Genomic DNA, 26982 nt, shown 5'->3' with positions numbered 1-26982 from the left:
TTGCCAGCTTCATCCCAGCCTGTTCTTTGCATTGACCTTTCCTCCAGGCCAGGCTTGCTCAGGTCCCGAACTGGCCAGTCTACCCCTTCTCATCTAGCCTGCTCCACTGGACTCACTTTTCTGACTCACTTTGCGTGATTGTCACTATCTTCTCCAGCCAACCTCAGCTATAACAGCCCAATAAGAGCCTTTTTCTCTGAGTTTCTACAGCTCTGGGCAGTCATATTAGCCTCTTTCTGCGTTTCTTGGTTTCTGTCTTCTTATACAAGCCTCTCATCAGATGGTGAAGGTCCTAGAGAAGAGAATACACATTTACATTTCTCCTACATCCTTCCAGTAGCTGGCATAGTACACCTGCAGAGCAATATCCCCATCTTTTTGCCCGAATCCATTACTCAAAATTGTAGCAAAGGGGCCATCTTATAATGGCAGCATGGGCCAAGCCTGGATTCAGAAAGACTTAGGTTTAACTTCCAGGTGTGAATTTAGGCAAGTTATCTCATTTCCGTGGGTCTCAGCTTCTTCATCTGGAAAGGCGGTAGTTGAGTACTTGTTATCTGCTGCAAAGGTTCTTGCGTGGGTTAAACAGGATGGGAAAATGTTGTGTTTAGCATACCGCCAGGCCACCTGTAAACTGGAGCTGCAGTGTCAAAGCAAAGTGGAAAATCATGATGAATGATTTATCTCAAAATCAACACAGAACACATGTGGCTCTAAAATTACACTCTCCTAATGGAATGGTTTTCCAAACTTCTATAAACAAAAATGAAGGGGAAAAACGAACCAAATGGCTTTTGGTATAAGAGTGTTACGCATCCCTTTCTAGACACAGCGCCAAACTTTATTAAGGTCTTAGGTCTACTAATAACTTTGGAGAAACAAAAAATGCAGAATAGAATGACTCATAAATCTTTGTAGGGCCAGGAAATGGACACTGAGCAGGTTTTCTGTGATCCAGCAGACCGGGTAAAGGCGGAGTCAGAGTCCTCAGTGGCTTTTTGCAGGCTTTTATTGGGATTACCAGGTACACGGCAGGCAGGGGCGTTGGGGGACCGGTAGGCTGGCAGGTCCCCCAGCCCCCAGCAGGTCTTCACTCTGGGCTCTCTGACCTTCTCTCAGCTTCTGCTTCTCTTGCTTCTCTCGGCTTTTGCTGGCGTCCCCGTGACGCCGCCCTTAAAAGCCCAGTCTTAGCCCAGGTGAATCCCATCTACCTATGCCCACACCCTATTCCAGGTGCCCGCAGTCAGGCATGCATTCAGGACCGCAAGGATCCATCATCTATCCTGATGGCGGGAGGGCAGAAAAGCCTGACATTTTTCCTTACCCTACAATCTTGCTTAGGTATTTCCACATTGTAAGGGCAGGACAGGCCACTGAGCAGGTTTTCTACGATTCTATGCAGATGGGGTGAAGGAGGAGAGCGTCCTGGAGCCCTCAGTGGCTTTTGCAGGCTTTTATTGGGATTACCAGGGATACGGCAGGCAGGGGCACTGGGGGGCCGGGAGGCTGGCAGGCCTCCCAGCCCCCAGCAAGTCTTCACTCTGGGCTCTCCGGCGTTCTCTCATGTTCTCTCTGCTCTTCTCATGGCTCTGCTTCTCTCTCGGTTTCTCTGCTCCTGCTGGCGTCCCCGTGACACCGCCCTTAAAAGCCCAGTCTTGGGTCTTCCCGGTGCTGCAGCAGTTGAGCACTGGGTTGCGAAGCTGCCTGTAGCCTCTGCAGCACCGGTTCGATCCCCGGCCACCAGGTGAGGGTCCCACATGGTGCGCAGACCTCTCCTTCCACCCGCTGCTCCCCTCAGCAGTGTACTTCGTCAGTCTGCCTACTCTGCTCTCTGCTCTTACTCTGGTGAATTCCCTCACCCTCCTGCGCTTATTACTGTACACAGTGCTTGTATAAGTAAATAAATAAATAAATAAATCTTTAAAAAAAAAAAAAAAGTCCAGTCTTAGCCCAGGTGAATCCCATCTACCTATGCCCACACCCTACTCCAGGTGCCCGCCATCAGGCATGCATTCAGGACCGCAGGGTTCCGTCATCCATCCTAATGGCGGGAGGGCAGAAAAGCCTGATACTTTTACCTTACCCTACACACACACTGTACATTTTCTGCACAACAGCAGTTAGCAGCATATTAACATAATAAACATGAACAGGATGCTTAACAGCTGGTTTTGGTAAATGTATTTTCTGAAATTTGATTTTCTATCAACCTTTTCTTAAAAAGTACTGTGTTCCTCCCCCATAGTTAACATGACACCTATCTTCTGAATGATAATTACGTATTGTTAGAACATACAAGTATTGGTAATTGCTCTGCAATTACAGATTAGTAGATAATCACTGTTAATAGTGGTAGTGGGTCTCTGTCTTTCCTGAAGTATGTTTATTTAATACTGTCCTCAACTTTCTGTCTACTTAACCATGTATCTGAAGGGATCTTTCCATGACAAGATAGATAGGGAGTCCCTTATTATTTTTAATGGCTACATCATATTTCATTTTACGGGTGTACCGTAACATATCCAGGTCTCTATTTAAAAACAAAATAATTACTTCCAGGTGTGTGCATGTGCATTTCAGCATCACACTTAAGGTTGAGTTGCTGGATCAAACAGAATGAATATGTAAAAATTTGATGCCGTTTTTTGAAAGACAAAAAAAGAAAAACCTGGTAATTACTAAATTGCCATCCTTTAAAAATCCTACCTTGCGGGCCTACCCTGGTGGCGCAGCGGTTGAGCGCTGGGCTGAGCCTCTGCAGGACCGGTTCAATCCCCGGCAGTCGGGGAGGGTCCCACATGGCGTGCAGACCTCTCCTGCAATGCCCACTGCTCCCCTCAGCAGTGTATTTCATCAGTCTGCCTGTTCTGTTCCCTGCTCTGACTCTGGTGAACTCTCTCTCCCTCCCGTGCTTCTGATTGTACCCAGTGCTTGTATGAATAAATAAATAAATCTTAAAAATACAACAACAAGGCCTCCCCAGTGGCGCAGCGGTTGAGCGCTGGGTTGCAAAGCTGCCCGCAGCCTCTGCAGCACCGGTTCGATCCCCGGCTGCTCCCCGGCCACCAGAGGAGGGTCCCACATGGCGCACAGACCTCTCCTGCCGCCCGCTGCTCCCCTCAGCAGTGTACTTCGGTCCTTCTGCCTGCTCTGCTCCCCGCTCTGGCTCTGGTAAATTCTCTCACCCTCCCGCGCTTCTGACTGTCCCCAGTGCTTGTATAAATAAATAATAAATAAAAAACAAATAAATCTTTTAAAAAAATACAACAACAACAAAAAAAACTTTGTAAAAAAAATAAAAATAAAAATCCTACCTTGCAATAATGGTCTTAATGTCAGCCTAGCATGTTGAGTAAAGCTTTGTTTTCAAATCCATTATACTTTACTTCATATCTAACTTATTCTAAATCCTTTGGGAAACTTCACTCAGGTACATTAAAATACAAAACTCCTGACATTATACAGCACCCACAGAAAATGTGTCAGAAGCCAGGTTTTCCACTTCTGCTGGCTGTGCTCCCCCTGCTGGCACTAAGGGAACAGGCACCTTAGTGAGTCAGTTTCTGTCACAAAAGGCTCCACAATTAAGAAAACAAATCAAAGCATTTGTTCGGAACAAACCTTTAATCTTGATGTGAATCACCATTTCCTTCTTCCTGGCGTGTCTCTGAGACTGTAACAGAAGTTCCAATCCAAACACCCAGAATCTGATTTTAGATAAGAATTTTAATTACAAAACAAAAACCCAACCCAACAACAACACTCTTTTGGCTTCAAGACTGTCCTTTGTGTAGCTATGGAGGAAGTTTTTATATACCCACCCTCTTAGGTAAGTGAAATGTGGCACTTAGTCCATAATTCCAACCTTTATTGAACAGATTCTCCAGAGCCTTTAACTCAAACATTAAAATTACATAGTAACTCATAAAACCCAAAGGGAACTACTCTGGTTGACCAAGTGACACCACGAGCTCTAGTTTTAACAGAATTTTAACCTTATTTCTGCTTCTAATTAGTAGCACAGGACAAGCAATCAGAGTAGCAACATGCTTTGTTAAAATTTTTTTCTTTTCAGACTCTCATAGCTAGAGGCCAACAAGACACAGTGCAAGTCGCTGGGTGGGATTTCTGGCTAGGGTATGTGAGGTGTCACTCAGCTAGTATGCCCCTTGGCCCTCTTTCTCTCCCCCACTTCCTACGCAGCCCAGAAGTACAAGAGCATCAGAAAAGATGGGGATGAGGCCATCGACAGAGGAGAGGGGTGCGTAGGTCCCCAGGACAAGCTCAAATGGCTGCTCCATTCTGGAGCTACTTCCAGATTGGGAAGATAAAACCCCAAGGCACTCTGAATTGGATTTCCTGAGTTTGTCACCAAATGCAATCCCAACACACATACTGAAACAACTGTCTTAAAAATAAAAGCCAGGGCTTCCCTGGTGGCGCAGGCGGTTGAGTGCCGCACTGTGAAGCTGCTTGCAGCCTCTGCAGCACCGGTTCTATCCCGGCCGGCTGGGGAGGGTCCCACGTGGCGTGGCAGACAGCTCCTGTCTCGCCCGCTGCTCCCCTGAGCAGTGTATTTCAAAAGATCTGCCTGTTCTGCTCCCCACTCTGTCTCTGGTGAATCCTCTTACCCTCCCGCGCATCTGGCCTGTACCCCAGCTCTTGTATATATAAATAAAATCTTAAAAAAAAATTAATGACAATATATTGTGTGAAATATTGCAATACTGTGGAAACTTAAAAAAAAATAAAATAAAAGCCAAACCAGTGAAGGTGTGCTAGAGGTAGTAGTGCAATAACTGTCCAGAGGACTCAAGGTACTTTTAAAATATCTGAGTTATAAACTAAACATTCCAAAAACATGGGGTCCTGTAAGTCTCTGGAGGAAACTCACAGAATAGCTAACTCTGTCAGCTAAATAATGAAAATCTCTTAACTGTTAAAAATTGGTCAGGTAGAAAAGTGAATATCACCTAAGGACAGACAAGAGTGTCCAGAAATGAACCCATAGTTTATGGTCAAATGATTGTTGACAAGGTAGCAACGAGAGTGCAGTAGCATCTTTCAACAAAGGGTGCTGAGACAGATGGAGAGCCACATGCCAAGGAGTCAGGCTGGATACTACCTTCCTTACTCTACAAAAGTTAATGCAGTCCTACATGCGAGAGCTGACTGCTGAAGATGCTTAGGAATAATAGCTGTAAACTGACATTTTGGATAGAAGATGGTTTCTCTGACTCCAAAAGGAAAAATTAGACAAATGGACAAGACTTTACCAGAATTATTAATTTATGGGCTTCAAAGGATACACTCAGGAAATAATTAGCGACCCCTGGGAGGGCTAGTGGTTAAGTCTCAGGACTAATACCTTTATGGCCTGAGTTCCATCCCTGCCCAGGGAGCTGACCCACATGGCGCAGCAGACCACTCCTGTCTTGCCCCCTGCTCCCCTGAGCAGTGTTTTTCAGTAGATCTGCCTATTCTGCTCCCCACTTGGCCTCTGGTGAATCCTCTCACTCTCCCCCCACCCCCCACCCCTCTGGCCTACACCCAGTTCTGGGGAAGTAAATTATTTTAAAGGAAGTAAATAATTTTTTAAAAGAGGGGCAACATTTCTGTAAGTCATGTATCTGAAAAGGTATAGTATTCAAGTTATAAAGAACTTCTACAATTCAACCACAAAAAGACAAACAGTTCAAGTAAAAAAATAGGCCAAGAATGAGTAAACATTTCTTCAAAGAAGATACACAAATGGCCAATATCCACAGGAAAAGAGGCTCCTGGTGATTAGTTATTAAGGAAATACAAATCCAAACCACAATGAGATACGCTTCACACTCAACAGGATGCTATAAACAATCAGTGGTGGTGAGGAGATGAAGAAATTAGAACCCTCATAAATTGCTGGTGGGAATGCAAAATGAAGCAGCTGCTGTGGAAAAAGGTCTGGCAGTTCTCAGGAAGTTAAATTTAGTGTTACCATATGACTCAGCAATTCCATTGTTAGGTATATAACCCAGAGAAATGGAAACATAGGTCCATACAAAACTTTGTACATGAATGTTCTTGGCAACACTTCATAACCAAATTGTGAAAACCACCCAGCAGACCGTGGATAAACAACATGGGTCTGTCCATACAATGCCATATTATTTAGTCATAAAGAGGAATGAAGTACTGATTTAGGATATAACACAAACGAACCTTGAGGATAATATGCTAAGAAGCCAAACACAAAAGGACAAATATGGTTTGACTCCACTTACAGCAGGTGCCAGGAACAAATTTGAAGACTGGAAGTGGAATCCAGGTTTCCAGGTGTTAGCAGGGCTTTGATGGCGCTTCCCTTTGGGGTAATGAAAGTTTAGGAAATACAGTGGTAACAGTTCCCCAGGACTGTGAGTGTCAATGGCTACAATGGTAAGGGTTATGTATATTCTACCACAGTCCATAAAAAAGAAAGGAATGAAACACAGATATTTGTTGTAACACAAAAGGCCACACGCTGTATGATCATATTTATGTGAATGTCCAGAAATAGGCAAATCCATAGAAAGTGGATCAGGATTGCCAGGGGGTGGCAGTTGCGTGAAATGGGTGAGAATGGTGGACTAAGAGGGTGCTGGAGAGCAGTGTGGGTGTGTGGGGTGTGACTGCTGAAGAGTACAGGTGTATTTTTTCTTTTGTGGTGCTGAAAATCTTCTGCAATAGCAATGGTTGCAAAATCTTGTGTATACACTAAAAACCACTGACTGGTATATTTTTAAAGGATGAGGATTACCTCAAAATATTTTTAAAGGAGGGCCTCCCAGGTGGCACAGCGGTTGAGCGTTGGGTTGCGAAGCTGCCCGCGGCCTCTGCGGCGCCGGTTCGATCCCCGGTGCTCCCCGGCCACTGGAGGAGGGCCCCACGTGGCGCGCAGACCTCTCCTGCCGCCCGCTGCTCCCCTCAGCAGTGTGCTTCGGTCCTTCTGCCTGCTCTGCTCCCCGCTCTGGCTCTGGTGAATTCTCTCACCCTCCCGCGCTTCTGACTGTACCCAGTGCATGTATAAACAAAACAAACAAACAAATAAATAAAATATGCCTCTATTAAAAAAAAATTTTTTTTTAAAAAAATATATTTTTAAAGGAATGTCAAAGATAAGCAATGAAGTTTCTCTGACATGGAACATTATAAATTTCTTTATTGTCAATTATGCTCATTCAGGGTAACAAGTCTGAAAATTTCATATCAGTCTGATATCCCATCTTCCCCTCACTCAACCCCCACCCAAATTGCTGATGGAGAGCTTTTCTTTTTTCTTTTTTTTTTTTAAGATTTATTTATTTATGCATACAACTAATGGGATATAGGCCAGAGATGCAGGGGGTGAGAGGATTCACCAGAGACAAAGTGGGGAACAGAACAGGCAGTTGATAGAGAGCTTTTCAAGAAAAGACAAGTTCACTTCTCCTTCTGTATAAAACTCCAAGATATAAATGCAAAGAACTGTGTACATCTTGCTGTAAAGCGCTGTCCATGGCTGACGAGACGGTGTCTGCTGGGCTGGCTTTACTGTCCAGGGCCTGAAAGGCTCTTGTTCATGAACTGTCTCTTCACAAAGCAAGTCCACCACTGACAAGGGGGGACAAAACAGAATGAACAGGGTGGTCAAATCACCGTGCAAGTTCAAGTAAGGTCAGAATAGGAGTTTACTTAATAACAAAGTTTAGTATTAGTCTGGGAGCCCCACAAGTATGACAAAATAAATGTAACATGTTCAAGATACCTCACACAAAGAACCTGTCCTGTAGGTTTACAGTTCCTAGACATAAGAACGTACAACCCCAACTTTGGATTTCGTGAGTCACTAGTCAGTGTGTTTTGGTGAACTATGGACCAGGCGCACACTCGATGTTAAGCAGTACTACTGTGCAGAAGCTCAAAAGTATTGCCGTGGAGACCTAAGTGTGTTTAATGGTGGCTGCAGGATAAAAGGTAAGGCAAAGAAGAGGTCTCACCTTGCTGGGTTTATCATTCTGTGGGTCAAAAACCTTCTCGCAGAGTCTCAATCCGGTCTCTTGCCTCAGCTGCTGTAAGTAGGCCCTCATCACTTCTAAATAAAGGAGGTACAACGCTTATTAAAAAAAAAAAAACTAATGTGAACCCTGCACCCCAACTGCCCAGTTGCTGGTCTGGCCACTGACTTTGGCAACACATTTCCATACATTTGAACAGAGTAAAAAATAGACCAGGGTCCCCTGTTAAAGTTTCGGCTCTATCACCAGCCACTGCCACCTGAGTTCGATCCCTGGCCAGGGACCTGGCCCCCATGGCGTAGCAGACCTCTCCTGTCTCGCCTGCCCCTCCCCTCAGCAGTGTATCCAATTTCAGTAGATCCATCTGTTCTGATCCCCACTCTGTCTGTGGTAAATCCTCTCGCTGCCCCCCCATACCTCTGGCCTACACTCCAGTTCTTGTATGCATAAATAAATACAACTAAATCCTTAAAAAAAAAAGAGAATAGGCCAGGCAGCTTTACAGCTACATTCATTTTGGTCCACAAGATTCTCCACGTCGCACCTGCTGCTGGCGTATCTGTTTTGTGAGAGTGACTAGTACGTGCTAATGATTCCACTCTCCACTTAACGCCAGTCACAGCAAGGAAGAAAGCAGATAAGAAGTCAAGTGGAGCAGATCTTGTGCCACGGAAAAAGAGGCAGAGACCCTATTCTTACCATCCTCCTGTTTGTTGGCAGGTTTGGCATAAATTGCATTTAGTGGAAACCCAGGCTCTCCGGGAATGGGGAAATTCGTGATTCCCAGCGTGTACATTTCTTTCTCACCTTGGCTTCTGGAATTGCACTAAAAAAAAAAAAAAAAAACACTTATTTTATAAAGAAAAGAATATTCAATTTGCAGTTTTTCAAACTAGCAACAGCTGAGATTATTCATATATTTGTTGTGCCTTTTGCAACCTGGTGATGCCTGTGGACCCCCTTCTCAGAATGTTGTAAATAAATAAAATATATTGAATCAATAAAGAAACCAATTACAATGAAATAGAATTAAAATAGTAAAATATCAAATTTGTGATAGTTATATTATAATTGTTTCTAGATGAATACATTGAGTCATGAGATCCAGCAGTGGGCCTAAGAACTATATTCTGAAGTAGTAAGGAGTGTAAACAACTTCCAAAATATCTTCACCTCTAAATGTGGTAGGAAAATGTAGTGTCTCTACTGGAGAAAAAGCTACAGGTGTTGCTAATACCACTGTGGGTTGTCCCTAGGTCTCAACTGAGGCAAAAACTAAATTTCAGTTCCAGGCTAGTGACAAAAGTTGTCTTTTTCCCACTCAAGTTGATGCGCCCCTGATGCACCCTTGCATCTTGGGTTACAAACTCCTCTTTAAGCCAAGAGCTTAGCAGCAATTTTGGGGGTCAACAGCAATTTGGGGGGCGGGAATACATGCAAAGCCTGAAAACACCACTCCACTTATTCCTCATTAGTAACTACCCTGTTAGTCTAGAGATTTCTTCTGAAATCCATGCTCTCAGTCAGAGGACATATTCTGTACTTGTCCTGAAAGTCTCCATAAGCCCAGATGGCTAAGAGGTAAATACTTATTAAGAGTTTATTTTCCTGATAGATGATCATTCAAGTTGAATTACCTTTTGGAGTTTCTTTAGACACTCAGAAATATAGAGAGTGATATATATCAAGGTCCTATCAGCTTCATTCTAGGGGAAAAGAGAACAAAATTGAAAATCAATCCTGATCAAAACATACTAATTATATGCAATGAAGTGCAATGAAAACAGTTCTGTGCACATGGACTCAATCTTTGATTATCAAATGAAAAGTGATGGTGGTGTTACTGCGGCATCAAAAATTCCCTTTCTCCAAATAGGCGTCTTCCCAAGGCCCTGTCTGCTCCTGAGGGACCCATCAGCTTCGGCTACTTTTGTTTTCCTTGCCCCTTGCTCTGGTTCCCGCCCGAGGAGCTGTGCCAATGCCCTTGCCCTCGCTTTGTGTAGGAAGGCGAGTTAACAAAGCTGCCTGGGAGCCTGAGGCGCACCATATGGTTGGCTCAGTTTTAAAAATCCTTTCACTTCAGGATCTCTGCCGAGAACAGACACATCATTACTCCAAAGGAGGAAGCAAATATTTCACATGTAACTTGTTCTTGAAAAGCTGCAGAAGCCCAACTCGGGGCCTAACCAAGAGGAGAGCATGGAGAAGACAAAGCAGTGGTGATTAAAAAAAAAACAAACTATACGGATTCCTGTTCCTGAGATCGAGAAAATGAAATGTGCTAGAATTATAATTATTACACAACAGATGCAGAAAACTCTGCTACCAGCACAGAAGGTTTAGACTACAATGTGTAGGACAAGAGCCTACAGATAGAGATTTCACATCCTGTTTGATTGCAAAGGGTCAAAATTTGGCAAGGAGAAGCTGAAATTCCGTATTCCAGAATTTCATCAAGAAACTATTGACATGGCTTTTAACTCACTTGTAACAGGAGCCTGGTAAACTGCTCCCCCTCCAACCCCCCCACTTACTCCTCTTTTTTTCTGCCACCTTCCTGCCTCCTTTCGCTTGACCTTCTTCCCCAAAAGAACTAAGAGCAGAAGGATCAAAGAGTTGGCTGAGGGGAGGATCAAGGTTACCGACTGTTCTTTATTTCTTCATTTAGGTCCAGGAAACAGAATTAGATGTAAAAAAAGTTAGCACAGAGGATTTTTTAGTTTTGGACTGGTGCATAGCAGGTGCTTGATTAACATTGAATTTAAAAAGTGTCTAGAGCAAGGCTGGCAAACTCCCTCTGTAAAGGACCAGAGAGCAAGGACTCTAGACTTTGCAGGCCACAGAGTGTTTGTTGCAACAGCTGAGCCCAGCTCTGTGGCCTGAAAGCAAGCGGAGACCACATGTACACAAATGCATGTGACCGTGTTCTAATAAAACTTTTACAAAGAGGCAAAAGGCACAGCGGGGCAGATTTGGCTCTCAGGCTATGGTTCCCCAATGCCTGGTGTAGACTGGAGGAAAAACGAGAAGCTATTTATACAGAGGTGAATGTGAGGCCCTGTCCTGAATTTAAAAAAAAAAAAAAAAAAAAAAAAAAATCACACAATGTCATTTCATTTAGGTACTCCTCTTAACAACCCTCATTGCCAGGCAGGTACTAGCCCCATCAGAAAACTCAGGTGTTAAGATCTCTGTTCTTTACCTTAATTTCATAGTTTTTGAAGAAGACATTGGCTTTGAAGTAATAGATGGCTTCATCCACAATATCTGTATCTTTTGCTAAGCAGGACAGAAAAGGAAGAGGGCAGAGAAAATTAGTCATATACAAAACGTAACACTTAAGGGCCTCCCTGGTGGTGCAAGGTGTTAAGACACTAAGACACAACCTATGAAGCTGTCCGCAGCCTCTGCAAGATAAGTTTGATCCTCTGCCCTGCCAGAGAGCAACCCATATGGCACAGCAGACCTCTCCTGACTCACCTGCTGCTCCCCTCAGCATTGTACTTCAGTCAATCTGCCTGTTCTGTTCCCTCACTCTGACTCTGGTAAATCCTCTCACCCCCCACACCTCTGGCCTGTACCCCAGCTCTTGTATGCATAAATAAATAAATCTTTAAAAAAATACAACACTTAAAAACAAAAAAACCAAGCTCAATAGTCAGGAGTTCTGGAGTTGATTAAAATGAGACTAGTGAAATATAAATGTCTTTAGAAACAATTTTGAGACAAATATTTTATTCTTATAGTTCTATTGTTTGTATAATAAACACTTAGATTAGAAAGATGAATCAATACCAGTTTTTTAATACCAATTAAAAATTTTTTAATTGTCACCCTAAAATCTTAGTAGCCAGAAATAATTGCTATTAACATTTGGTGAACACTGCTCCAGACATTCATTTATAAAAATAAGCAGATACAAATAAACTTCAATAAAAACAATTTTTAAAAATAAGTACGCATATAATTTTATTTGAATTAGCTTATTATAGTTTTTTTTTTAAGATTTATTTACTTATACATACAAGAACAGGCCAGAGTTTTGAGGGGGGTGAAAGGATTCGCCAGAGACAGAGTGGGGAACAGAACAGGCAGACAGACTGAAATACACTGCTGAGGGGAGCAGCAGGCGTGTCCGGAGACATCTGCTGCACCATGTGGCTCACCTCCCTGACCGGGGATAGAACTTGTGCTGTAGTGGCTGTGGTGAGCTTCACAGGTTGCGTCTTAACCCCTGCGCCACAAGGGAGGCCCCAGCTTATTATAGTTTAAGGGGAAAACTCAGTTGTCATCTTGGAACACAACGGGGTTCACACATGTCTTTTTTATAAAAATTATGACTTAAAATATACTTGTACAAGCTGTTCTATGTAGCCTGAGGCTGAGAAAAGCCAGAAACACTGCTGTGACAAAGACGGATCTCATTATACAATTTCCTTGGTGATTTTTTGTTGTCCTTTTTTTAATTTTAAAAAGGTCAAAATCCCAGGGTCCTGATATCCGGCAGCTGGTTTCAGCAATGCAGAGGCAGTTATTTATATTTCTTGTCCACAACTGCTATCTTTCTCCCAGAGACGCAAAGGAGCCCTGGAGCTCTACTGCTCTATGACTGGCTTGTCTTATTCTCACTCATTGCCCTGAAAGAGAGTTTCCACAGAATTCTAACTCTAGCCTTGTATCCCTTGCCATCTATTTTCTTATCTGCATAAAGGAAACTTCCTCTGAGAATTCAGTAACAATTATAAAACCCAGCTAGTTCTAAACGGAATGCTGTCAGGTGTGGTGGAGTTAAAGGACTCAGAACCCAGAGGAGTGCTTGTCACGTGAAAAGAGATGTCCAGAAGATAGTAGTTGGATGTAAACGCACTCATTTGACTAATGCTAACGATTTAGCTCACAGAATAGGCTTCCAGCCCTTCATAATTCCAATTCAGCTCTAACCCAGCTTCCTGGGAAGAACAAGAAGTCATTCCTTGTTTAGAGAAACCAGGAGGATCTGAGTTCAGAGAGTCCCGTTCGCCCACTCGGGCATAAGAACTGCAAGGGTGATAATTAGATTCATTCCATCCTTGATCAATCACTTCTCCTGATGCACAATATGGTGCTTTGTAATGACCTCAATGGGATATTTATCAAGAAAAGTCTGGGCCAAAGCTGATTCTTGTTTTTCTTTTGCACTGCAATTCCATTATTTTTCTTCTTTTCAGGTTGGTCTGTTTCCATCTGTGCCTTTTCTTCATCTCAGAATCAAGTACAGACTGTAGTGACTAAATTTATTAAGTTTACTGGGCTTTCAAATGGTGTTGAAAACAAATTAAATCAAGAAGACATGAAATTAAATAGTCTGGCAGAGAAACGGAGATGGGGTCATTACAGAATTGGCAATTATGACCTTGGTCTCAGAAATCATGAATGTAACTCGGTGCCAAACCCTTTCTGGGTACAAATGACACAGCTGGCCGACATCTCAGAATGTGGCAGAAGAGTCTAAGATAGTCTCTGAAAAGAATGAGGCTTTCTCTTGAGTGCAAAATGTGGGGTGGGGTCGGGGGGGGAGTGACTACTTAGAAAGAGAGCAAAGATGTAAAATTCAGAAAAGCAAAGAAATGAGTAACAATATGTAGGACACATAACCCTTAGTAGGTGGTATTGCTAAAGTTAAGATCCTGCAGAATGGGTAAAGTAGATTTAGACAGTAAAGAGGTTAAAATATTTTCTCTTTTGCAGCTTGACCACAGAGAAAGGAGTAGCATTCCATCAGTTTGAAAGAATTGATACTGATAGGAACAGTGTTGAAAATTACGAACATCTCCCCTTCCCTGTCAATAAAATATCCTAGATGGCCTCCCGGGTGGCCTAGAGGTTAAGTCTCAGGGCTATCCCTACTTCGACCTGAGTTTGATCCCTGGCCAGGGAGCTAATCCACATATGGTTCAGCAAACCTCTCCTGCCTTGCCTGCTGCTCCCCTCAGCAGTGTATTTCAGTAGATCCGCCTGTTCTACTCCCCATTCTGTCTCTGGTGAATCCTCTCACCTATCCTCCCATTTCCTCCCCCACACCTCTGGTCTACACCCCAGTTCGTCTATGCAAAAAACAAAAAAACAAAAAAAAACAACCCTTTAAAAATAAAATATCCTAGAGGTATTAGCAGCAATAATCCAGTTTCCTATTAGGTGCAACATACACCAAGGATCTTGAAAGGTCTAGAATACAATATCCACCAAGAAGTAGAAAATGCATAGTAATTTGAGGCAGAGGATTGAGCTAAAACTTTTCCTATTTTGATGTCAGAGGATTGCCTGGTACTATATCACACTAACGCACATCCAAAAATAGCAGTTTTCATCCAAAAACTGTCTGCCTGGGTCTATGCAGGCATCTCTTCCAACAAACCTGTCCCTTTCACAGGCACCTCTTTCTGCCCACTGATGTCTGTTTAAAAGTCTTCTTTCCCCCTTTTTAAAATGTAAAATAATAAATACATTCAAAATATCGGAAAGGGCCTTTGACTTACTCTCTCTAGGGGCAGGTCCTTTGAACTGACTCCTGATAGGCAAAAGTGCCATGTTGCCAATCAGTCTGGTTTCGGGGTCCATGAGAGAAGAGTGATAAGCCTGTAGGTAAGAATATGGAAATGAAAGAGAGCAAATATCAGTGGGGAAGACCAGTTTGTTTCCCAAATGAAATCAAAGAGTAACCCACCCGACACTAAGTATGTAAGTACACAGCTCAGGGCCACCCATTCCCAGAGGAAATGTGACAAGGATATGATGGAGTTGGCTCTGGAGACTCATGAAGAATTGTGAGGCAAGCTGGCTACTGAACACAGCTGTTATTAAAAATTAAATCAACTTGCAACTAAGTAAACTATATATTAAAAACTAAATATTCCAAACTCATTACTCCTATTGAAAAAAATTATTTCTATTGTCTATGTTCTTAAGGTTGTTATTGGCATCTATGGGGGAAATACATTGGGGAGCTACTGTGCATCTCTTCAAGTTCTGTGCTCAGTGACATTGGTAACTGGTGGGGGTATTTACACTGTAAGAAATCAGCAAACATATATAAATAAGGGGAACCCAGTTCCCAGCTGGTGCTAAACCAGACTGGATGTAGACATCACTTGTGTTCTCTCTGTTTCCAAATTTGTAAAGTGAAGCGATATGTACTGCCTCTAGTGGGTAGATGTGAGTTAAAGGAGGAGAAATAAACACATTTATAAGAGCAATTTGTATGCTGCTTCTTAGTTCTGCTTTTTACAAGATGTCTGGTTTTTTCTCAAACAACAGTTTCCATTCTTATGTTCATTTACCCACCCTACAATTACTAAGCACCTTCTCAGTGGAAAGCAAGATGATACAGTGGTATACACCAGTGATCCCTGCCCTTGAAGAACTTTCAGGCTAATGGAAAAAGCAGTTATTAAATAAGTAAACAGAAGGGAAGACCAAGACGTTCTAAGTGCAACTGGATCAAGCAGACCTTAGCATGCTGGCTTAAAATCTGGCTTTACACTGTGTGCAACCCTGGCTTTCTAAGCCTCAGCTTTCTTCTCTGCAAAATGAGAACAATAACATATCACTTCATAGGGTCACTCTGTGAGGACTACACGTGATAATTTATAAATAAAGTATACAGCTCAGAGTCTGTTTGGCATACATTGAGTCAAATGATAGCTACTGGGTTCATAAATACCTATCATATATATGTGATATATATCTCATACAGGTGTGTGTGTGTGTGTGTGTGTGTCTAAGTCCAATATATAAGGGTGGGCTGCTTCTCCCTTAGCCAGCTACTGTCTTGTTATCCATCTATTACCCAGCATCTGTCACTTTCTGAAACTATCGCCTAGTTTACATTTACAGGTTTGTTGACTGCCTCCTCCTTAGACGGTAAAGGCCCTCACTGGCCTTATTCACTGCCTAACAGTGCTTTTCATGAGCAGGTGCTCGGTAATGTTTGCTGTAGGAACAACACTGAACCTCCTTTCTCATGTGCAAAATGCAAACCAGGCTGGCGATGAATCTACTTCACACACCGGCAGCCGAAATTAAGGGCAACCAGACCACTGTCAATTTCATTCCTACTCTGAGGTTCGTGAAAACAGGAACATTTGGAAACGAGGCGCAGACACTGCGTGGACTCTGGGGCCCCTAAACCTTGCGGCTCGCGGTGGCCACCACTGCCGGGGTGACAGGGGAGGAGCCGACGACAAGCAGCGGGCGGAACAAGTCCTCGCCCCCAGAAGAGGAAGTGGGCAGGCAAGAAGAAGCTGGACCCCGGACTTGAAAAATTAAAAAATAAAAAGTGCAGCCCTTGGCTTCGCGGCTCCAGTGAGGCTTTGGGGACCCTGCCCAAGCTGGGGATGCAGAAGGGCGAGGAGGGGTCAGGACTGAGGAAGACGGGGCGGAAGGGGCTGGAGCGGCCTGCCAGACACGCGCCGGGTCTCCTCGCGCCCTGCCCACCCCACCGCGCCTCCCGGCCGACACCCCCGGTCGCCCCAACCTGCCAAGAACCGACCCCCTCCCCCTCGCCTCTCTTCCCGCGGACCCCCCACTTCCTCGCTGGCCTCCTCGACCCGCCTCTTCCGGCGAATACACGATTTCTCTCGTCTCTCCCCAATTCCTTCCCTCACCCCAGCGCAGCCCCCTTACCGGCATTCTGGCGGCGTCCTGGTGTTAGCCGAGGGGCTGGTCGGGGCGAGCGGGCGCTTCCGCCTGGCGGCTCGGGCGGGGTAGGCGGAAGTGAGCCGGAAGGGGCGGGCGCAGCGCTTCCGGCCTTGCTGCCCTGCCGCCGCGGCCCCGCGGGCCGCCAGAGCACTAGGCGGGCTCTAGTGCCGCGCATGCGTGCGTCGTGCGTGAAATGGAGGCGCGTCTTAGGCCTAAGATTCCCAGGGTGAATCAACTCCTTTGTTTCACCCCCCCAAGATCCCCTCTTCAGGAAAGTATTCCCCACGCCGCTCCCTGCCTCCCTTCCTCTCCCTCTTCATTCTGATTTTTATTGTTCAGTTTTCATTTGGTGTCCCTCCCTAGCAGTGTGAAAGAGATTTTTGTCCTTTTTGTTTATACTGCATAGTAAGCATCCAGATATTTGTTGGGTAATGAGTGAACCTAAGCCACTGGTTTTAAGCATAGTTTAAGAAAACACAGGGAGAAGGGATTTGGGCTTCATTCTCTACAGCGACCCTTCCTTAAGGTTGGGAAAGTGGATCGTAGCTTTGAATCCAGATTCCACCATTTACTAGCACGGTCATTCCCGGCAATTTTACCTCACGGCGCCCATTTCCTTACTTGAAAATGGAGGTAACAGGGACTCCCTGGTGGCGCAGGGGTTAAAGACTGCGCTGTCAAGCTACCGCACGAGTTCATGCCAGCCAGAGTGTAATGAAAAGCTAGTGCTTCCCTCTGTATTTACATCTCTAACACACACATAGATATCTTACAACATAAAGTTACTTTTAATTTTTAGTGATACAACTAATACCTCTTCAGTGTAGGAAAACTGGAAGATACAAATAAAGTATGGTCTTATCTGAATTCTTCCAGGTTTTTGCCTTTGGAGACACATATGTATATTCTGTTACAGTTACTCCTGACCCTCAAATGTCTTAAAAAAAAAAAAAAGAAAAGAAAAAAGAAAGAAAAATCAAACCGCAAAATGAAGTTACACCGGTCTTAACTGACCACAGGTGCTAATTTAGATTATGTACAAAACCATGAGCGTTCATTGCGATTTCAACTTTTAAAATCTAAATTGATGTTGTTAAAATAGAATACTAAGATTCCATTGCAGCAGCAGTTTCAGAAAACCTCAACCCTTGATTCAGGCCCGCTGCAGACAAACAGCCAAGTATTATTTTTGTTTATAAAACAAGCAGCTTCCCAGCTCTGTGTACTTCAAAGAGTGTTCTGCTGACTCAGTCATGGGTCTTCACACAGACACAGTTCCTTTTTAATACACTCTTCATTCATTCTGACGCTCTTGAAAATACTCATCAAACATGGAAGATGATTCATCTTCATGTTCCTGACATAAAGGAAACACAAAATAGAAAACCCATTTTTTCCCCCCTGGTTAGACTTCATATGGGTTTACCTGTCTTTCGGGCAATATCCATTCCGGTGCTAATATCGGGCAGTGGTTCCAGGTGTTGCTCATAGGTAATGGTTAATAGTGATAAGATGTGATGGATAGAATGTTCCAGATAGAACCTCTTTAATTTACCACCCAGATCATTAGAAGCTTTTCTTACTTGAGTTGACACTCATGACCCTCGTCAACTAACTTGTCGTGACTGTCCCCTAATGACATGAGAAGGCAGTGCACATTCAATCAGAATTGACCTTCTCTATGCATATATTCCTGCATTGTAATTACCAAGACTCTTAACTCAATCATCCTGTCCTCGTGAAAGGTAGAGTCCACTTCATGCCAATTGGGGAGCACAGGCCAATCTCAGAGATCACCCAGGAAAGTCCAGGTTACTGTGACTAGGAAGTTAATTGAAGGAGATGCTGTGATTATGCAGAAGGCCAGTGAGGACTGGCAAACATTTGTACCAAAAGCCAAATATCAAAAATTACCTTAGGTTCTTTGAATTCCAAGTCTTCCCCATACTGAATGGTGAAATCAATGTGCTGTAGCACGATGTTCATGCTCTCTTCATCTGACTGGTCATAAGGCAAAAACCGAACCATGCTGTAGTCATCAACCTACGAGTTAAGAGTTTCAGAAAGGTTCATTCTGAAAGTGTACAAAACTCTCAATTTCTGATTTAGAACTGAGTTTGTAATGATTTATATTCCTGATTAAAGCCATTTGTGGGGGGAGGAGGGACAGAGAACAGCTCATCATGATTGATTTTTCTACTAGAACTTACTAAAATGTTGGTTATTACTTAACTAGACACTATTTCACAGGTGTTTATTTGAATTCAAAGACCACCGGACATTTCAAAAGGGCCCAGGCAGTTCTGAATTCCCCAGATGGGTCAGAATAATAGATACGTCATTTAATTTATTAGCTGCCACCAACAACCACTTTTAATTAAAACTGCTGACCCCTGAAGATCAGTTTCTCACTGCCTCTTCCTAAGGAAAGCAGAATAGACAGTGCTTTCTACACTGGGGGGGGGGGGTGGAGACGGGGGAGGCATGCCCTGGCTGGATGCAGATAAACACCTGACCAGGTCATTAAAAAACAAAAAACACATAAACAGCTTACCAGTCCACAAATGGCTTGAGTCAACTTTTTGAATTTTTTGCTTCTTAAGTCATTTGTAGAATCATCTAGTAAAGAATACATGTCTGGATCCAGAAACCTTTAAAAATGAGAAAGCTGGGTGAATAAATCCAGAAACTTGATTCACACACTGACAGAACCTCCTATCTAAGTAAAATTTGGAAGGTTCGGCTCTGCAGTTGAGAGTTGATGGTAACAGAAGAAGTGAACTCACTTCTCAATTTCCTTTTTAGCTTTCTTGCTCAGTAGATCCATTTTTGTCATGATGTTCACTTGTGGAATCTCTAGAGATATCATCGCACTCAGGGCTGCCAAGATGCCAGAAATAAACTGGAGGAGGAAACAGAAAAGGGAAGGTGAATCCACTTTGCCAACAAAGTTCCTTAGTCTCTGACTAAAAGGTTTCTGCTCCTCACTGGAACAAAACTGGCCTGAGTAAAAAAATGCTAATATTAAAGAAAAGAGTCCAATAATTAGATGGTCGATTCTTGTTTTCCAAAGGTGAGGACAAGGAGAGAGGTAGAGTTAATTTACAGTAATCAGAAATCTTACTGTAGACATGATCTTTAATCCCCTTTTCCATCAAATATTCCTCAAGAGTTATTTGAGAAATAGTCTGTTTTAGATAGTTCATCAACTAGACAAAAGATGTTCTATAAAACACATCTGCCTTTTCTTGGTAAGTTGTTCCTCCACAATCTATATAATTAACCATTTTTTACTTCAGTCACAATTTACCATTTTTGAGTAAAAATACATTATCATAATATTGTAGTAAGGGCCACTAAGTAACTCTGGAGTAGTTTGTAAAGTGTCCAAAATTACAAAAAATTAAAGGAGATTGTCATCTACTTGTGCTCACAACTGAAAATAATCAACAGATTTAGCCTCCAACCTTGAATGACTCCACCATGAACTGAGAATCAACGAGAAAAACGCCACAGACTCGGAACTCCCACTGTTCCAATTGCTGCACCAGCTGTTTCATGACGGGCAGGTGAGTGTACAGTTCAATCTGACCTACGTGAAGAACATTACAGACCTGTTACAAACAGGAGATAAGTGAAAGCATCAATTTCAGGAAAAAACTTTTCCGCTAAGGAAAAAAAAAGCTGTCACTCTCTAGTATCCCTAGAATATACTCAGGTTTGCAAGGGGTCTTACTCCCTCTCAAAGCAGTCACAAAACCTAAGGTCCTGCTGCCATGGCAATCTTTTTTCTTCTCAAAGAGCACACATATTTATTACAGCACGAGGGACAAGCGCATAGCAGGAGAAAACATGTCCACCCAGTGACATTTTCAGTGATATGGTGGATACTACGGACCTGGATACAGCATAAACATGTGCATCTCCCTGTGATTCTCACAGGTCCAGCCTGCTTTTTCTCCAGTGTCTCCTCCTGGAATTGCACCTGATTTTATGACCAGTTTTCAACCAAATCCACTGGGGAATAGGACGATTCTGTTTTGTTTGGCTAGGAATTGCCTGATCCTAAAAGTCTTGTGAGAAAACATGTCCTTTTACCACACAGCCCGGTGGTAGAAGGAAGGCATGAGAGAGGCTCAAGTCTAAAACCCACAATTTGGCTTAAAAAGCAGACCTAGTCAATCTCACCTCACTACAGTGCCCCCTGGTTACTGGTCTTCCTGACGCCCACTTCAAGGCCTTCAGCATGCCATGCTCTCAGCCTGAACGATTTCCTTCACCTTCACTCTATAACCCAGCTTTGAGGCCATATGATCAGAAGCCTCCCCTAACTGCCCTTCGAAATGATGGCCGTGATACGCATGTAAGACACCTGTCACAAGTGAATGTCAAATAATCATTTGGCTGATTTTTGTTTTTACTGTCTAGCATTCCCACTTGACTGTGGGAGCTAACAGCAGCCGGACTCTCCATGGTATTCCCAGTTGGCCAGGTTAGCAGTTAATTCAATGAATGAATTAGCGCCAACCAAAAAGTCTTGTACCTTACTGCAGTAGGGCTCAGAGTTAGATATGGTCTGCTTTTTCTCCTAAGATCATGACTGCAAGTAAACTGACACACTTAAACTGCTGGTTTACCTGGACAGTCAAAAAGGATGTAGTCGTCTTCTACATGGCCAAGGCAGTTTTCTAACCAGTCAAAATTATTGGCAAAGTACTCCATGCAAAATACCAATCCTCCATTGGGACCAAACCTCAGAGAATCGTCCTCCATCACGTCATCTACCTCAATCAGTTCCCGGATATCTGAAAAGGATAGACAAAGCCCACAACATAAAAATATCCATTCAAAAACTCTTATCCTCACCAGTAATCATTAACAATTATATATGAACAACTCACATGCATGTTATTATCTCTGTACATGGTTATTCACTATAGCAGTGTCCATAGGAACTAATTCAACTATTGTACAGCCAGGCAATGGAATCCTGTGCAGCCATAAAAAAGGAGAATTCATTAGGTACTGATATAATACAATCTCGCAGGTATATTGTTAAGTGTAAGGTGCAGAACTCTGTGTAAGAAAGTTATGATTTGTATTTTAAAAAGAGAAAAAGATTCACTATATACATAATAATACACAAATATGACTTTGTGTGCAGAGTTTCTATGGAAAGACACCCCCAAAATGGGCAACAGTGGCTGCTTCCACGAAGGGGAGTCAATCTCCTGCCATTGAGCTGGGAGAGAGACATTTTCCTGCACACTTACAATTCGGTACCTTTTGCATTTTGAACCATGTAAATATACATTATCTATTCTAAAGCAAATTAAAGCAACCCAAACTAAGAAAAAAAAATCTATTTCTAAACAGGATGACCCTAGGAAAGCTACTTAAGCTCTCTGAAACTCACTTTCCTTAGTTAAGGAATTGGGGTGGCAGGGAAGCCACATATTGTGGGGGAGAAGGATAAGGACTACACGAGATAACACAACTAATCACCTATAGTGGAGGCTGAAGACATTCCGGTCTCTTTTACTACTACTTTTTTGAAATCAGTATTTATAACATCACTGTAGGCTTTTATGTTTGCATTCAAACTTACATCTTCCTACATCTTTTTTCAAGGATAAACTGCTGACCCAAGTGGGGCCAATAAAATGAATCTTCTGATGACTCAAGGGTACTAATCAGTGAGTAAGACATTTAGACCAGAAGTGATGTGATCATGGGGGTGGGGAGGTGGTGGTGTGTCACTTGCATCCAGAGCAGAGCAAAGTCTGCAAGAGAGAGAAAAAGACAGACAGACAGAAAGCCAGCCTTTTTTCCTGTGGAGTTTTCGTGTTTGGGGTTCTAGTCTCTCATAAAACCTTGTTCTTAGGGTATCCCTGGTGGCCTAGAGGTTAAATCTCAGTGCTATCACCACTACTACAGCCTGACGTTCAATCCCTGGCCAGGTAGCTGACCCACATGGCGGAGCAGACCTCTCCTGTCTCTCCCGCTGTTCCCCTCAGCAGTGTGTTTCAGTTCTGCTCCCCACTGTCTCTGGTGAATCCTCTCACCTTCCTGTGACTCTGGCCTGTACCCCAGCTCTTGTATAAATGAAAAATAAATCTTCAAAAAAAAAAAAAAAAGCACTTCCATATTCCTATCACCAGTGTGAGCTGGTGCCTTCCACCTTGCCTTCCTGTTACAATGGAAGAAACACCCCACGCTTGGCAAAGACACACCCTCCACACCTATTAGGGAGCCCCTCTCCTTTTTCATTCTTGGGATTACTCCTACAGTTATTTCCACTCTCCGGGACCTTCAGTTTCTCTCTTTTTACTGGACCATTCACTTGAGTATACATTCATAACGGGAATTACCATCTTTAATCTTGAAACAGAACCCCCCTTGGCACTCCCCCCTCCAGTAAACATCCCATTGCCCTGATTCTTTTCTAGAAAAACTTCCTCAGCCCGTTGTCTCCTGTCAGCACCCCCATGTAACCACCTCCAATTCATTCTTCAACTCTCTGCAACCCACTTCACTCCCTACGGCTCCACTGAATCACTAGTCAGTCACCATCAATTCCAAGGACCCAAATCTAACAGTCACTTCTCTGTGCTCATGTCCCACAACTTCACACCTGTATCTAACTTGCCCAACCACTGGCTCTTCCTTAAAACATTCGGCCTGTTGTCAATCTTTCTCCACAATCCATATTATATATCTAGTGCTTATTTCAAGCTATGATGTGTGTTTATAGCTTGGAAGGCAGGAGACAGGAAGGAAGGCAAGGAGGGTGTGTCTTGATCTGTTATAACCCAGGTGTCTAGCATAAAATAGGTGTTCCAGACATTTGAATGGATAAACTAATATAATATTAAAACCCAAACACTTATGGAATGATCAGCAGTATTCCCGATTCACCATAGCAGGACTAAGTCAGCAAGAAAGGCAGAAGGGAAGGTGGTGATGGAGGAAGGAGACTCCTCAGCCTTAATTTTTGCATTAATGTCTAAGAAAGGAAACTGTCGCACACGACACAACATGAGTGGATGTCTCATGTCACTCAGCCTCATGCTGTTTACCATTGAAGCAGGGGACCGGTCTGTTTTTCAGCTTTTTTTTTTTTTTTTTTTTTTAAAGATTTATTTATCCATGCATACAAGAGCTGAGGTACAGGCCAGAGATGCAAAGGGTTTGAGGATTCACCAGAGACAGTGGGGAACAGAACAGGCAGACTGACTGAAATATACTGCTGAGGGGAGCAGCGGGCGAGACAGGGGAGGTCTGCCTCTCCATTGGGTCTCTCCCTGGCTGGCCAGGGATCGAACTCGTGCTATAGAGGCCGCAGACTGCTTCACAGTGCAGTGCCCAACTCCTTGAGCCACCAGGGAGGCCCTGTTTTTCAGCTTTCAGGCTGAGCAGTCAGCACTCACTGCCTACCCAACCCCTCATTTTTCTGAAGGAGGGGCAGGCTCTGCTCTGTACTCACCAGCCATCACAGGGTAGTTGAAGTGCTCTGCTGCTGGATCCAGGTTGACCACCTGGACAGAGCGGTTGAGGGCTTCACAATGCTGGACCATGGTGGCGCAGTAGGTGCTCTGCAATGTGACAAGGCAGGAGGGGTCAGAGCCACAGGCTGCAATCCCTGCACCTCCAGGACTCAGCACACAGCATTTTAAATGACAAGTCACCTACATATCTTCTCAAATAGTCTACAGGCTCTGGGTAGATAGGAGCTATGTCTTAGTCACATGGGTATTTCCTGCACCCACAATCAGTCAAGCCTGGGAACAATGTGTTTGTTAATTTAAGATCTGAGGCCACACAACATCTTCAAAGAAATTCTAGTGTTTCCCACACTTCTGTTGTTTGAGCAATACTGTCACCATATCTACTATATTTGCATGTTGCAAACATCATTCCCTTAATTTACAAGCAAGAATGACTGGCTCAGCAGGGCAGGTGGCTGTGCCAAGAGTCTCCAGGAGCAGGGGCAGGGACAAGCCACTCTCTGCCTGCCCACAATGAGAGAAATGAAAAGAAAAAATATATGTTTACAAGAAAAAACTGCATCTCTATTTTTTTTTAAAGATTTATTTATTTGGGCCTCCCTGGTGGCGCAGCGGTTGAGCGCTGGGTTGCGAAGCTGCCCGCAGCCTCTGCAGCGCCGGTTGGATCCCCGGCTGCTCCCCGACCACAGGAGGAGGGTCCCGCATGGCGTGCAGACCTCTCCTGCCGCCCGCTGCTCCCCTCAGCAGTGTACTTCGGTCCTTCTGCCTGCTCTGCTCCCCGCTCTGGCTCTGGTGAATTCTCTCACCCTCCCGCGCTTCTGACTGTACCCAGTGCTTGTATAAATAAATAAAATAAATAAATAAAAATCTTAAAAAAAAAAGATTTATTCATTTATTTATACAAGCATTGGGTACAGTCAGAAGCGCGGGAGGGTGAGAGATTTCACCAGAGCCAGAGCGGGGAGCAGAGCAGGCAGAAGGACCGAAGTACACTGCTGAGGGGAGCAGCGGGCGGCAGGAGAGGTCTGCGCACCATATGAGACCCTCCTTCGGTGGCTGGGGAGCAGCCGGGGATGGAACCGGTGCTGCAGAGGCTGCGGGCAGCTTCGCAACCCAGCGCTCAACCGCTACGCCACGACGGGAGGCCCTGCATCCCTATTATAAACAACAACAACAAAAAGTTATATTTATCACAATCTGAAGGTGACCATAAACCTAAACGCTTCAAAACTCTTTCGGCACCAGCTGAATACAACTGCCTGCCAAAAGTTTGATTCTAAAGGATCTGCTCTCTGAAAAGACTCGGGGCATTAAAGAAGTGTTGCGGATATACTAGCACCAATGCAAACGGAAGGAAAACTGAAAAGGTAGCAACTTGCTACATATGATTCAGGGTTCATTAATGCCAGGCCCCTATAGCCACTGAAATCGCCAGGAGGAAGGACAGAAGTATGTCAGAAAACATAAGGTAGCAAATACAGACGAGGATGTAAAGGGCTGTACACCCTCAAATCTACACGTTATAAGTCGATATTTCTTCAAAAAATAAGTAAGAATTTGTATATTAAAATAAGAAAAAAAAGCAAACAAATAAAATCGCCTCCAATCCCAGAAACCCACGTCTCAAGCGCTGAGAAGCAGTGATGCAGGGACCCTCCTGTAACTTCTTGGGAGCGAGACAGGGCTGGATCCCGGATTCAAATTCCGGCCGTCACTCACCAGTTGAGTGACCTCGGGCAAGGGACTTAACCTTTCGGGGTTCCGTCCCCCCTTCCGCGCGAGCTGAGAGCAAGACGACAGCTGCGGCAAGAAGCGGAGGCCCTCCGCGCAGGACGCGGGGCGCAAGCGCACCGCGAACGTTAGCCACGATCATGACTTTTCTTTCAAAGTAACAGAAAGGACGCCGGGCCCGGACGCAGAAGGGCGCTGCCCCGAATCTCAGGGGCCCGGTGCACGCACCCGCCGGGCCCCCCTAAGCCCCGCGCCCCCCGCCGCTCCCGAACTCCGACGTTTTCTCCCCCCGCCACACTCTCACCTTCCCGCTGCCCGCGGGTCCCATGACCAGCTGCGCGTACCGAGGCATGTCGACCCCTCGGGCGCCCGCAGCGGCGGGGCGCGCCGAACCGCTCCGAGTCAGCCCGCCACGCTGCCCCCGCGCGACGCCCGCGGAGTTCCGGTAACAGGGCGCGCGAGCCAATCGCAACGCAAATTCCCCTTTCGCGTCGCGTTCGGCCACACCCCTGGCTACGGAGCGTCCCGCGGGCCAAATCCCGTGTGAACCGCGTCCTGCGGAAACGCGGCGGAGGGAGGCCGGAGTGTTTGCGCGCGCGCAGAAGTAGTGGGCGGTTCAGCGCTTGCGGCTCTAGCGACGCCGCGTTACCTTGGTGATAACGGCTAACGGCCGACTCGGCTTCCCTGCGCCGGGCGCCTTTTGGGCCTGGGCCGGCGGACCGTTTAACCTGCGGTTGACAGTCGCGGTGCACAGTGGGCGCACCTTCGCCGAGGGCCCGGGTGCCGCGCGGGGGGCAGCGTCTTTCCCGCCCGCGACGCCTCGCCTCCGCGAAAAGACAAACGTGCCGGGGCGCTCGCGCCCCCGCCCCCAGTCGAACCCCGGGATCGCGGCTCTGCCCGCCCCGCTCTCCCGAAGCCGTTCGGGCCGTGTCCGGGCCGTCTCGGAGGGGCTGGAACCCGGCGGCGGCCGCTGCGGCCGCGGTCCCGCTGCCTGACGCGCGCGCGCTCCCGCGGGGAGCCGGCCGGCTGCTGCCCGCTCAGCTCGCGGG

The 26982-nt window shown here is 44.9% G+C and overlaps 1 protein-coding gene and 1 pseudogene across 7 annotated transcripts; both read right to left on the bottom strand.

Annotated features, from left to right (window-relative positions):
• Positions 1 to 7149: 7149 nt before the first annotated feature.
• Positions 7150 to 26700, bottom strand: LOC119244997 (actin-related protein 2/3 complex subunit 3). Of its 7 annotated transcripts, none has more exons than XM_054695352.1 (13): positions 26583 to 26700; positions 24181 to 24289; positions 21332 to 21499; positions 20162 to 20286; positions 19481 to 19596; positions 19249 to 19345; positions 18609 to 18737; positions 14534 to 14633; positions 11221 to 11297; positions 9656 to 9724; positions 8718 to 8844; positions 8001 to 8095; positions 7150 to 7614 (listed from the first exon to the last, which is right to left on the bottom strand). In XM_054695352.1, the coding sequence occupies exons 2-13, from the start codon at positions 24269 to 24271 to the stop codon at positions 7552 to 7554; spliced, it is 1257 nt and encodes a 418-aa protein (XP_054551327.1). In that variant the 5' UTR covers positions 24272 to 24289; positions 26583 to 26700; the 3' UTR covers positions 7150 to 7551. The 7 variants fall into 7 exon arrangements, with proteins under 7 accessions (XP_054551327.1, XP_054551324.1, XP_054551326.1 ...); XM_054695349.1 differs by lacking the exon at positions 26583 to 26700 and adding an exon at positions 26238 to 26339; XM_054695351.1 differs by lacking the exon at positions 26583 to 26700 and adding an exon at positions 25922 to 26054.
• LOC119244999 (60S ribosomal protein L39-like) lies at positions 20315 to 21325 on the bottom strand (annotated as a pseudogene).
• Positions 26701 to 26982: the final 282 nt, after the last annotated feature.

Source organism: Talpa occidentalis, unplaced genomic scaffold, assembly GCF_014898055.3.
Source record: "Talpa occidentalis isolate TD23 unplaced genomic scaffold, MPIMG_talOcc4v2.1 talOcc4.14, whole genome shotgun sequence".
NCBI lineage: Eukaryota > Metazoa > Chordata > Mammalia > Eulipotyphla > Talpidae > Talpa > Talpa occidentalis.
This window is presented reverse-complemented; position numbering and strand designations above follow the sequence as displayed.

Bases quoted from the DNA above. Each gene is read 5' to 3' on its own strand.
- LOC119244997 (XM_054695349.1), bottom strand. From the start codon at position 26,285: ATGCCTCGGTACGCGCAGCTGGTCATGGGACCCGCGGGCAGCGGGAAG. The intron at 18,738-19,248 runs GTAAGCTGTTTA...CTTAACTCGTAG, and splicing joins CTCAAGCCATTTGTGGACTG to GTTGATGACTACAGCATGGT. The intron at 11,298-14,533 runs GTAAGTCAAAGG...TGTCCTGCTTAG, and splicing joins AGGACCTGCCCCTAGAGAGA to CAAAAGATACAGATATTGTG.